Source organism: Lathamus discolor, chromosome 4 (assembly GCF_037157495.1).
Source record: "Lathamus discolor isolate bLatDis1 chromosome 4, bLatDis1.hap1, whole genome shotgun sequence".
In the NCBI taxonomy this organism is placed as follows: Eukaryota; Metazoa; Chordata; class Aves; order Psittaciformes; family Psittacidae; genus Lathamus; species Lathamus discolor.
Genome location: NC_088887.1, coordinates 117,094,633 through 117,107,611, shown reverse-complemented (window position 1 = coordinate 117,107,611; position 12,979 = coordinate 117,094,633). Strand labels below are relative to the sequence as shown.

General features: G+C 44.9%; 1 protein-coding gene across 1 annotated transcript; it reads right to left on the bottom strand.

The window, feature by feature from the left end:
- Positions 1–6,015: 6,015 nt before the first annotated feature.
- GPR83 (G protein-coupled receptor 83) lies at positions 6,016–12,978 on the bottom strand. The gene is made up of 4 exons (XM_065678749.1): positions 9,784–12,978; positions 8,944–9,069; positions 7,907–8,040; positions 6,016–7,120 (listed from the first exon to the last, which is right to left on the bottom strand). The coding sequence occupies exons 1-4, from the start codon at positions 10,168–10,170 to the stop codon at positions 6,496–6,498; spliced, it is 1,272 nt and encodes a 423-aa protein (XP_065534821.1). The 5' UTR covers positions 10,171–12,978; the 3' UTR covers positions 6,016–6,495.
- Position 12,979: the final 1 nt, after the last annotated feature.

Below are 12,979 nucleotides of genomic sequence, written 5' to 3'. Positions count from 1 at the left end.
ATCATGGAACGGTCTGGGTTGGAATGGACCTTAAAGCTCAACTAGTTCATTTGCAAAAGTGGTGATTGAACTTAAATGCTTATAAAAGGCTTTACTTGCAAAGCTGCAAAGCCCTGGGCTGAGGCTACATTCTATCTTCACAGCACTGGTCTAGAAAGTGTCACAATGCCAGTAGTGATGCCATGGACCACAGGCCTAGGGGCAAGAGCCTGGAGGGAGAGAAAGAGGGAGTGAATGAAAGATGGAAGTTAAAAACCTCATCTGACATCAACAAGTGCAAGAAAGGCTTCAAGGAGCTGTTCTCCCCTGAATGCTATTCAGAATAGCACAAGCTGCTGACTACAGCCTGGCATAGTCTTTGTTCCCTTCAAGGTCTGCTTAATTCTACATGGAGAAAATACATAAGCCACTAGGAACATTGTTAGAAACACCAAACATTCATTATTTTCTAGAACTTGGATGTTCATTTTCATAGACTTGTTACAATATTTTCCAAGGAAACAGAAAAATAAGGAACCAGTATTGTCAATACAAATATTTTCACTTTTTGAATAGAAAACCCAGTACTCTTCAAATCATGAAAGCTGCAGAGCCAACCACTCAAGGTTTTGGAGATGCCAGTATTAACTTCAGCTATGTGACTTACTTGAGTTCCCTTATTCATTTGCCAGATGATGCATTTCCTAAGTGAAATTCATTGTTCCACCAAGCTCCTGAGCTCAGGCTTTGTATTGTATCCTGAAAGCAGCTCAGTGCCTGCACACTCTTTGCTATCCATCTGACACTGCTGTGCTGTGTTCTGCTGCAGGGGCACGTGTGTGAATCCTCCAGACGAAACAACTGAGCCAGGTTTAAAGGAATGACCTGCACTCATAACAAGGATGTGACTGGTAGCAGTCAAACTGGTGAACGCTGGGGAATGAACTACCTCAGGGTAAAGCTGTAAGCAGACCTGTGGTGTGATGACAGGAGGATGGCCACAAGGTCATAGCACATCATCTGCATCACTGCTCTTTCTTCACCCCAACAGGAGGACAGTCTGTATCTATAAAAACACTGAAAAGGAGAGGTAAAAAAACCAGCAGGCCTTGGCTGAGATTTATGGAAGCAGAAGCAGGCAAGATTTTGAGGGAAAATATAACAAGAATAACTGTTGACTCTAAGAGTATAAAACACCAGTCCAAAATCTAGGTCATTCTTGCCAACAAAAAGGAGCTCAAGAGGCATAAGAAGGAGTCAGTAGCCAGCATCCCTTGGGCTCTGTGTCACTTAGGAGCCAGCCTAGCTGGATACACACACATGGGTCTTGGTGCTTCTGAGGATGTGGGTATGAGGCTGGGAGTGGGGAGAGTCAGATAAAACAAAACAACCCTTTCCATAATGCCTCACATTTATATTCATTATATTCCCAGATGGGAAAGAAAAGCCTCCCAACAGCATGATCCTTACCATGCTCCAGAGCAACCAGTCCCTTCTCACACCAAAGGCCCCCCCAGGGCTTGTTCTTGCAGATCTGTGCTTCTAAGGCTAGCTACTAAACTGACTGTTCCAAAGCACTGCACAAGACCAGAACTCCAAAGGTAGCAAAAAGCCCAGCTGCATCAGGCAAACACACACATAAGGGAAAACGAAAGAAGATGATCTCCCCTGGGCACATGTGTCTCATTTTATCACCACTCAGACCATCCCTTCACACTCTCGGAGGTGGCCTCTCATTGCAGTTTATGCTCCATTGCCTGTATGGACATTCTAAAAGGACTCCCCAGTCTGCGACAGAGCTGCAGTATACTATAGAAAATAGCCACAGTCCCTGGATGCCCAGTTTAAACTGCCCAGGATGTGAATTTGTGTCATACTGCTCTGTGTGTGCTCAGAGCACAACCCCCACTGATTGCAGTGAATGCAAAATGGTTCTTCAGAATCCCAAATCACATCTGCAGAAAATGAAAAATAGCTAATTAGGAAATGCTCATCAGCCATTGCCCTGTGCCATGGCACGTACTACAAAGCAGTTTTCAAGGATGCTATTTCTAGTGCTTTAACCGTATCCTTCTCCTGCACGCTTCTGTCCTGTTGTCTCTAAAACTTGTGCCTCTGCTGGGCACTGGCCACGATTTCGACCCTGGACAGGCTGTTAAGGCTCACTGTCCAACCTGCCTCTTCTTTTCTTTGTACCAGGTCCATCTCCCCTGTTCTCCGTAATTAAATTACAGGCTTCAGCACTTCTTACACACTTCTTACACTCCCTCTGTGACTAGGACCAGGGAGAGCCTGCAGGAGGAAGGCTTTCCACTCAGTGCAGGGGTGCAGGATCCAGAGCTGCAACTGCAGGACCCCTGGTCAGATTCATGTGGAGCCTTTGATCAGGCATTTGAGGCTTTGGGGGCATTGGAGTTACAACAGTGCTCTACATATGTAGCTGTTCTAAGGATGGTAATTGCTTCCAAAGATGGAGAATCTTAAGATGTTACCTTTAGCTTCAGAAACATCTTACCTGTAATATATGTATGTCCTTGAAAACATTCACTGAAAGGGAGAAAAAACTTCACTAATGTAATATATGGCCCAGTTCAAACGCCTCTGGTTTGCAAAGCTGTGTTAAAGCGTTGGGTAGACAGAGCATCACCTCTCATGAGGCTCAACTCTGCTGTCAGTCTGTCCATCAGCTCCAATTGATGATCAGCCTGCAACCTCTGTCACACCAAAAGCTCCTTCAGATGGAGCTCCCAGTACCTGCACCTGTCACAGTGATTTTCCAGGAGTCCCCAGAATGGTGGGATGATGGCTGATGCATGAGCTGTCGCGGCAACATGTTCCTCTCCAACAGCAGAACTGTTTGCTCCCAAAGGTTTAGGCCCGTCAGTGCCTGATGTCTTCTGCCTGAAGGACTGCAGAGTGCAGACTCTCGCCTGTGTCTGGTGATGGTATCACAAATCAAAGACACCATTCAGACAAAGCTCTGAAAATGCTCTGAAATCAATGATTTATGGGCAAGAAAGAAACTTTGAACATCTAACACAACTGAGCCGTCAGCAGACGGCAAGCAGAATAATCACAACTGAAGTATTTGTTCTTGAGTCTTCTAAGCTACAGACACAGAGGAAAAGAAGAAAAAACAGGACACTGTAGAAAAAGGTAAAGCATTAAACAGAAAAAGATGAATTTGAAATTAAATGGAATTTTTTTCCCACTTCTTTTTGGTAAGACCAACAACAGCAGAATCATACTTTGAAGATGCCTTGCTTTAGTTTCCTGAGGAGAGTGGCCCAGCTGGCAGGTGATGCTGACAGGACAGAGCCATATCAGTGCTGGCCCAGCAGAAGCCACAAGAGATGTGTGGCCATGCACAGGAGTGGAGATGCTCTGAAGGATCAGAGCAGAAGGTCAAGCTGCTAGCAAAATCGAACTTTCAGAAGTACATTTCCAGGAAGACTTCTCAATCATTTCTGACCAAACAGAGAAAGAATCCTGCAAAATACTGGATGCCATATGAAGATTTGAAACATTGCATGTCCTGAAGGGGAGACTCTTAAATAAAACCCCAAAACTTGAGTAAACAAAGTTTTTAATTCCTGAAGCCAGGTGACTCTATAGTCATGCAACCATAACTCTATAGTTATGCAACCAAAATGTTGACCATTTGTTTCCCTGAGTGAACCAAAGATGCTTTTGGGAAGGGTCTCTTGATCTGCTCTCTTCTCCTTTTGCCTTAGACAGGGAAGCTCTTCTGTTCATTACTAGCTTAAGCTGAGTAAAGCCATTCCAGAAATCTCGGTAAATGATTTATTAATGAATACAAAACACCAAATGTGTAGCCTTCAAAATGATTTAGTTCAACATCTACACAACTTGTGATGAAATTAAGGTGGGAAGAAGACGGCATTGGCTTCCTGTACCTCCTTTCCTCATGCTATCCCCTCCCTTTGTGTCTTCTCTCTGAGTCTCTTCTTCCTCCTGCTGTCATCACACACTTCCTCCCCTCTCAGCTTCTTCCTCACTGCTCTTCTCCCTCCTCTTTGCTACCAGTGGGTGAACACTTGCTGCTAGAAACCACATGTAAACCCAAAGAGGTTTTCTTTCGACTGAGGAAAGCAAATGTAGCATCCAGTTTGTAGCTTTATTCCTTACTCATATGTGCACACACGCGTTTTTCCTCTCCTAGGGAAATGTTTTAGTGTTTGTTTTAATATTTAAATAATTAAAAAGTGATAAGGATGACTACAAGGGGTTATGAGGGACTCTGAATTTAAATTGGAACTGTGTGATTATGACAAAGGAAGATGCAAAGGGAAAAACAAAGGGATAATGTTCATTGAACAGACCTTGGGAGAGAAGGGCTAGCTTCCCAAACTCTCATGCAGAGCGTTTTCCAAGACTATCAGACCCCTCTCTCTTGTAGAACAAAAATAGGCTCAGGTCCCTGCTTCTCTCATATGCTTTGGCATGTTATCTTATGTATCTTCTCATACAGAACACATAGGTCAGAACTTGTGCAACTGAAATCAGGGAATGGGTCTGATTTACTCTGAATGGGTTCAGAATATGCCCCAGGTTACTGTGGCTCTCAAACCACCCCATCACAACTTCCCTCTTTTAAGTGCATAGTATTAGATTTTCAGGTATTCAGCACTCCTGAAGGTTTATTTGCTGGTAGAGAGCTGAGATCTGCTGCACTGGCCTGGGGCACAGAGCACAGGCTCTGCATGCTTGGGATCCCTAGTAGAATAGACTAGACTAGGATATTTCAGTTGGAAGGGACCTACATCTGTCCAACTGCCCGACCACTTCAGGGCTGATGTGTTGCAAAGGTTATAGGAAGAAGTGGGACTTTCCTTAGGGGGTCAAAGCAGCATCTGCATATCAATGATACAAATACTGAGACTCATGAAGCCTTGACAAAGGGTAGTAAACCAGCACTGGATTCAAAGTGAGACACTGGTAACACCTTGTGAAAGAGGAGGCGAGCTGCAAGGCAAGGTAGTCATTTCAGTCTTTTCACTCAGCTGTGAAAGACCTGCACAAGGCATAAAACTATTTCTAAGTTTATCCTAAGACATTGGGAAAAACTGGTTTCCTTTCTCCTCTTTTCCACTTATAAAAAGAACATTTTTCTCACTTCACAGCTGGCTGCTCCAAGTTGAATATGGAACGAGGCACACTGGTGTGGCATTTAAGCTAATTTCCAAAGCGCAAGGAGAGTTATTGCTCTCCTGTGCAATAAAAGGTACAGCTTTTGAAATGCCCTTTTTTTGGTGTTTTGTTATTCAAAATCTTTTCCTGCTAAGAACATTAAGTTCTGCAAACTACTCCAGACAGCTGCAGTCACATGAATTTTCTGTGCCACCGCAAGAAGGACACATCTCACTCGTCTTTAAATGCATCAAAATTGTGCAATCACCAGAGGATATCTTACAGAGAAATGTTCCACTTTTATTACTTGCTATCAGAGATATTATCTGTTCTCCCAAAGCAGTTAATTTATGACCTAATTCCACAGAGTGAACATCTTATCTGGGATCAAATGTCCCAAATGTCTGATCTGAGAAATACCTGGGTATTTACATGATAAAGAACAACATTCAAAGGCAAATTTGAAAGTCAAAATGTGGGATCGTTTAGCTGCCATTTGCCAATAATGTAAAGGTGCGCTGATGATAGTCCAGACTTACTGTTTAACTAGGTGTTGTCTAACTGTGGATGGTATGTTCAGCATTCTCCAAAGTGGCTTTTTGGGGCTTAGTTCTCTATTTGAAGAAAAGCTTTCTGAATTCTATGTGATTTAGCACTTGTGGTAGATGCTGAGCTAACAGGTTGGTGTTTGCCATTGCAAAGAACAGGCATCCAGTTTTCTTCAACTTTACCTCAGAAAAAGTTCCTGTGATGTAAGAAATTCCTCTATTTAGCAATGTCTACCTTACTCTCCACTTCTCTGAGGGTATCTTCAGAAAACCATGGATTTATGAAATACACCTCTTCGTTCATTCTGAGCAGATCATGACTTTTCATACCCCAGTTCAGAAGAGATGCCTTCCTACCCAGCTGTTCTGGTTAAACCATGACACCAGTTGCATGGATCTAAGCCAGCAACATAAAGGTCTACATCTTGCCCACTTCCACGTTGCTGTGAAGAGACTTAGAAAAGGAGGAGGAAGGACTGATGTGACTAGACTGTTGTTTTAGTGTTTAAGTACCAGCAAAACACACACAGAGTCCCAGTGGTAAAAAGGCATAGTCACACAGATAACAGTGACATACATGCAGAGAATCCCATCCTGCAAGCCAGTCCAAAGTCACCTTGACAAAGAGAGTTCCTTCCTGGGAAGAGTTTGCTTTATCTCCTTTAGGGGTTTCACACCATGATCATCAGCCTGCACTACCAGAACCTCCTCTGTAGTTTTATCACCTGTAGCTGCACATTCCCTAAGTAGGAAAGGGCTCCACATCTTCCCACCATTTCAGCTCTAGCCATATCTATGTACTGTGCAGGCTCACTGTTTAACTCACAGCTACGATCGGCTCAACTGCAGAGATGTCTGTCTTTCCTGACTGGATGTTGGAAGCTGACGAAAGGACACGGGAGGCCTGCAACCTCTTGAAGTTGCTGTTTTCTGGCCAAGCCAGTCGGTAGGATGGGGCTGTGGAGGGAAGCCTCTGTTCTGCAGGCCTGGGAGGCTTTCTGCACATGCTGAGCAAAGCTTTGAGTTCTGATCGGAAGCTGTCATTGAGCCAGCAGTAGATGAAAGGGTTGTAGCAGGTGCTGCTCATTGCAAACCAGTGAAAGGCAAAGTACAGGGCGTTGTTGGTGTGGATGGTCTGGCTGGAGAGGAGGAGGACGTAGCAATTCAAGGGGAACCAGCAGACTGCGAAGAGGATGACAACAAGCATCAGCATCTTTATGGTCTTCTTATTCTTCTTGCGAAGGGCAAAGTACTGCTCAGTGGTGACGTCACCAATGACATTGCGCAGCCAGAGCTTCTTAGCCACTGTCACATAGGCAGCAGAGATGATCAGAAGGGGCAGGACGTAGAGCAGAATGAAGGTTGTTAAGTCGAGGTACTTCCAAAAGAGGTCAGCAGGCTCAGGGAAATCTGGCAGGCACAGACACCGGGTAACCTCCTCACTGCAAGTGGAGACACCGGACAGGGGTGAGAGCACGTACAGCCTGACACTGTGAGAAGAGTACATCAGAAACAAGGAGGAAGGTAGGAGGGAGAAGGCTCCTGCCATAAAGCCTGGAGGCAGACCCTTTGTTTACCCACATGTCACAGATAAACCAAGCTCTGCTGTCCAGGATTTGAGCCATGGAGCAGCCTGTGAGCAATGTGGTGATAATTTCTCGTGGGCATTCGTGACCTTATAATTATTTTATTAATTCCATCAATTACAAAATTTCCAGCTGCACAGAAGCAGGTTTTTATTTTCTGTCCTGTGGCAAACAGAAAATCAGTCTCTGCACTTATTAAAGGACCTCTTCCTCATTAAATCACTTTCCAAATACCAGTGTCCATGACAGTATTTTATGGAGCAAGAAGCCGAGGCAGGTTTTTGACCTTTCCCAGGGCTGATGAGCAGATTAAAAGCTGTCAGGTTTTAGTTTTTTCCCCATTTCTGGTCAGATTGGTACATTGTGTAAAACATCAGCATATAGAGATAAAGGGTGCAGGCCAGATCCTCTAACTTCCTTGCCTATTTCATGTGATTAGTGTGAAAGAATAAAGATAATATGATTAAAAATAGAAATAAAGACAGGACATAAACCATTGCAAAGGCATTTCATGAAAATCACAGACTAGATACTTGGCTGATCTCAGCATAAACTCAAGGCTTTCAGTGGAAGATGCCAAAGTACACCACTGAGAGTTTTGCCTCTTGGGAGGCTGTGGAAGAAAGCAAAGCACATCCTTACCTGTACTCAAAGGTAAAGAGTTTTTGGTAGATAGCATGTGGTAGAGAAAAACAAGTTGCCATGATCCAGATTACAGAGATGTAAATAACACCTTTTGCAGTAGATATACGAGGTTTCAGTGGGTGCATTATAACCTGTGCAAAATAAACCAGTATTCAGTCTTACAATATTTCAGGAAATAATTACATCAATTTTTCATATGATCTTCTGGCCTTAAACCTATTACTTCATGTGGAAATGCAGCATGCCAGCAGTACAGTCTTCACCCAGCTCCCATTGATTACAAGCTCTACATAAAAGCCTGAACTTTTCTCCATGGAAATGGGTAAAGTCACATCCCAGTCCTGCCCTCACATTTCAGTATTTGCGTCTAGGTGGGAAAAACTGGGTATCAGGGACTCTTCACACACATTTTAAGCAGACCTGCCTGGGGATGCTTCTGAGAGCCAGTGCATTTCCTGGAAACGAGCAGCTTTGTGACAGAAAATGTCAAATGTCAACTCTTTTGTGTGGTTGTTGAGTGCCTCCAAACCAATAATGCCTGACTCACCCCAGTTTTGAGTCCATTATCAAGAGCAAGCCACAGCTCTGCTTGTGACAAAGACCAGTGTGCAACAGTCAGCTCTCTGGTGTTCAGGGTATCTTAGAGTAAAGGCAGGCAGAACTGTGGAAGCTGTCTGGAATGTCCCTGCATCCATGGTGCTGGACAAACCACCCCAGAAGAGAGCTGCTCACATGAATTCGTGTCAGCCTCTTGGACTTTCTTCTCATATGAGACCTATTGGATTATCTGCAGAAAAGCTCCCATTCCCTAGCTGGAAGTAATTGCAAGGTGATGGACAACTCCCATCTCCCACCTTGCTGCAGGCTTGAAACTGCTCTTTCTATCTGACAGCAAGAACTGCTTCCCCACCCTGTGAGCTCCTCAGGCATCTTAGATTAATCTGAGAGCTGAGAAGGAAAGGACATGGGAATCCTTTCTCATTTTAATTATGCCCTCCCAAGCTGTCCATCTATCTGCTTCAGAGAGCTCTCACCTGGTGCCTGTCCACAGCAATGGCTGTGAGGGTCAATGCAGAGACATGGAGGGAGCAGTACTGCGCAAACCTACTGACATGGCACATCCCCTTCCCGAATATCCAGGTACTGTTCACAAACCGAGCCTAAAACCAGAACACCGTTAGCTTTGTGCACCCACACACACACCTCCACATGCTTATAGACATCTGAGACACCCCTTGCACATCATTCTTTGTGCTATGGAAAATGTTATTTTGTAAAACTGCAGGTTCTTTGTATAATCATATCATTTTCTGGCTTCTGAACCCTGAAGAGTTCAGTGCTGCTCAGTGGCCCAGCAGTATCCTCCAGGACAATACTGCAGGACAGTACTAAAGATGTTTGTTCTGTTTTATCCACAGTGTGTCCTGCAGCCTAACTATTGAATCAATACCTTTCTCCTTTCTACTTACAGAATAGGGCTGACCTATACATCTTACCTTACTTCAAAGCAAAGCTTTTCAACGCAGCTTGTAAAACCAAACTTTTATTTTTTTCCAAGAGGTTCATACTATTACCTTGGAAATACTTCAGAAAAGGGAAGGGGAAATAAGACCCGACACTATAAAGTACTCAGTAATCACTGTGAAGTTATTACTGTGCAGGTATTATCGGGGCCAGTTTTAACAAACGGATAATCTCAGAACTTCAACTAGATAATAGGAATTAGAGAAGAAAAAGACAGGTGGAGCTTTCCAAGTGTAACTCCAATCGCTTTAATTTAAACTGGACAGAACAGCACTGCCTACAGTAGCATAAAGAAGAAAAGGCCACCAAGTACTTGTGATGCCTTTACGGCATCTCTGCCCCAGTCTTACCAGTGTAAAAGGTGTGTTGAGGAGCGTGATCATGATATCGGCTACAGCCAGGTTCACAATGAACAAGCTGGTGGCGGAGCGCATGCGCTTGGTCTTGATGACAACGTGACAGACCAGGACATTGCCGAAGAGGGAGAAGACAATGATGACAGAGTACGCCGCGACGAGCAGGGCTTTCACAGTGATGCTCTGCGACTCCGCTCCATACCGGCTCCTGCCCACAAAGCTCTGCCACTCAGCCAGGCTGTCGTTATCCCAGGAAAAGAAACCCGAGATGTTCTGGATCACAAAAGTCTTCTCCAGGCTCCCGTTGAGGGGCAACTTTCCTGGGGTTACAAAGGTGTTAACCAGGTCGGGGAGGCAGAGCCAGATGAAACACGACAACATCTCTGAAACGCCACTCTGCTCCTCCGTATTGGAAATAGCTCATTTGCAAGACAGCAGAGCTCGCCCGTGTGCCGGCAGAGCTGTCCTCCCCTTGCTCAGCCCAGGCGCGCTCGGCATCAGGAGCAGGATGTTCTGGATTCCCTCCTGCTCAGCTTGCTGCTACTTTTGCTCCTTCAGCCAGCTTTATAGCCCGAGGCGAGCTCCGCGCCGGGATCTTGTGCAGCCATTGGGCTGCATGACATTATTTGTGCTCTGACGTGCTGCTTTTCCATGCAGTCACACTCCCCCAAGCGCTACTCCAAGATAAGCACATCAGAGAGAAAGGCAAATCAATTGTCAGCATCCTTTTTCTCTACCGGCAGCCCAGCTCACGCAAATTCTGTGCTGCTTATAAACCAGCAGTGTGTGTGGCAGCTCTGCTGTCTTCCAGGACACAATTCTAATTGAAGTCCAGTTTTAAAGGTCTGGCAGGCAGGTTGCAGCTTATTTCACAGCATGACACTCACTAACTAGCATAGAATAAGGGGCAACAGATGAACTGTGAGTAACAAGCCAGCTTACTTTACTCATTTCTCCAAAGACCTTTTTCCCCTCAGAGATGGAGAAAGACTTTCCCTTTGAAGAGATTTCCTCTTGGCCAAGGGAATAAAAGTTTGATGTGAAACTCTGCTTTCTAGTGTTTATAGAAATACACAGGTAACTACAAAGAGGTGATTATATGGGACAGAGGATAGGATGTCCCAATCCAGTGAATCCAGTATCTAAAGAAACAGGCTGTATACTGGACAAGCATTGAGAAGAGGGCAGCATGCTGTGACAGTGTGCTACCCCCAACCTCACCTTCACTTCCCATAACCCTGCTCAAGTGGCAACCAGTCATGGTCCTAATGTTGCATCTGGTGATCACATCTTCATCTAGATCAACATGGACTGGGGGAAGGGAGACAGACACCACCACAATAGCCAAGGACTAACTGGTAAATGGTTAACTTGCTAAACTTTGACATCTTAGGTAAGTGATGTAAAGGATTGATTGTGCACATATAATCCTTCAGACATAAAACACTGACCACATCTGGGACTAAGTCTGGATCCAGCTGCACCTAGACTCCTCTCTGAGTTTAGAACACAAGAGTCCTTTCTGAACCTCATGACTGATAGTCTTGTTTGACCGTGTCCTCTAGGCAGTAAATGCTCAAGGGCATCTTGTCACCAAGTATTGTTAAACCACTGTTGCATTCACTAACAGACTTTGTTAAATCACTGTTTTATATCAGTAAACATACTGTTTCTTCTTGCTTAGGAGTGAGGTGTGTCATTCCAACTGCGACAGGAGTGCTCCCTGTGCCTCCCCCCCAAAACACAGTAGGAAACCTAAAATCAGCATCAGACCAAATCCCACACAGCGCAGAAAGACATGTTTATTCATGCCTCCATGTGTAAGCTGCTGCCCATCTGCTGGGGATAGATCTGCTTGTGTGGTGTCAACTAACGCCAGCCAGGGCAGGCTTTTACATGAGGCTTTATTTAACTATCAATTAAAAGACCATTATCTGAAAAGCTTGTATTAAAAGCTGGTCACTCACTGGTGAAAATAACACTTCCAGAAGATGCTTGTGACTCCCCTAGTGACCCACTCAGGCTACTTTCTCCTCAGTACAGCCAGCCCACAGTGCTCCTCTGCAAACTGCTGCCAGCATCTATTTCTTCTACAGAATTGTCCAATTTAAGCTCTTTTGGATTTGGCCCATCTTGGAAAGAGCTTTCCAGAGAACCTCCTGGAACTGCTAAGGTAGCAGTCAACTGTAACCCTTCAGAGAGAAGAAATCTGTGTCTGGCTTGGATGCAGCTGACTAATGAGGATACCCCTGATTTGATGCTGCCAGGAAAAACAGTCTCACAATGTAACATAAAGGCTGGGAAAAATGTCAGGAAGTGGGATAGGGCAGTGTGCTGGTGCAGGTTTGGGATGAGAACAGAGTGGGCAGAGGCCACTGGGCTGCTCCAGCAGCTCCCAGGCCCCTTCCTTTTCAGGGCTACTGACCACTGCATAAGGGTATTCCACCCTCTGACACTCAAACTCTATTTGTTACTCTTCCACATCTAATCAGATCCTGCCCCCCTGTACTGTAACCCATATACTGGCAAAACCTGTTAGTTCTGTGTATTTACTCCCCCTAATCTGATTCTTCATTTCTAGCAAGGTATCCTGGCATGTGTAGCCAAAGCCACCGCTGCCTTTGAAGACCAGGCAACCTTCTCCTCACCTCCTCAGCCAGGCTGCTGGGGAGAGGATGGGAATCTCCTCCCATGCAGCCCAAGCCCATGCTCCTTGGAGCCAGGCTCAGCGGCTTGTGATCCAGAGGAGGTAGGCTCCCACCACACAGAGGGCAGGCCCACCTCAACCCCAAAGGGTCATGGAAAAAAAAAAAACAGTGGAAGGACTCTGGGTTAGGTCTCTCCCATGTCCCCCATGTGCTCTCAACATCACCATTCTGCTTCTGTTTGTATTTAAACATACCCCAGTATGAACAGGCTGTAATAGATGTGTCAGCTCAGTACCTACTAACTTCAGCCTTACTCCACCATTCCTAGCACCCACTGGTGGCAAAGGAAGCAGCTGCATCAGAATGTCAGGATTCGGTAACTGTATCTGGTACTTCTGTAAAAGGTATTTGTGAAATGAGGTAATTTATAAAGTGGAAAGTATTTAGAAAATGTTTGAAATAAAGGTATATGGCTCATGAACTCAGGTCATCAAAAAGTCAAAAACGTCCTTGCAATAGCACCCTTAACAAAATAACTAGAA

Coding starts and splice junctions, on each gene's coding strand:
- GPR83 (XM_065678749.1), bottom strand. CDS start 10,170: ATGTTGTCGTGTTTCATCTGGCTCTGCCTCCCCGACCTGGTTAACACC. Junction 9,070..9,783: donor TCAACACACCTTTTACACTG/GTAAGACTGGGG, acceptor TTCTGGTTTTAG/GCTCGGTTTGTGAACAGTAC. Junction 8,041..8,943: donor TTGCTGTGGACAGGCACCAG/GTGAGAGCTCTC, acceptor TATTTTGCACAG/GTTATAATGCACCCACTGAA.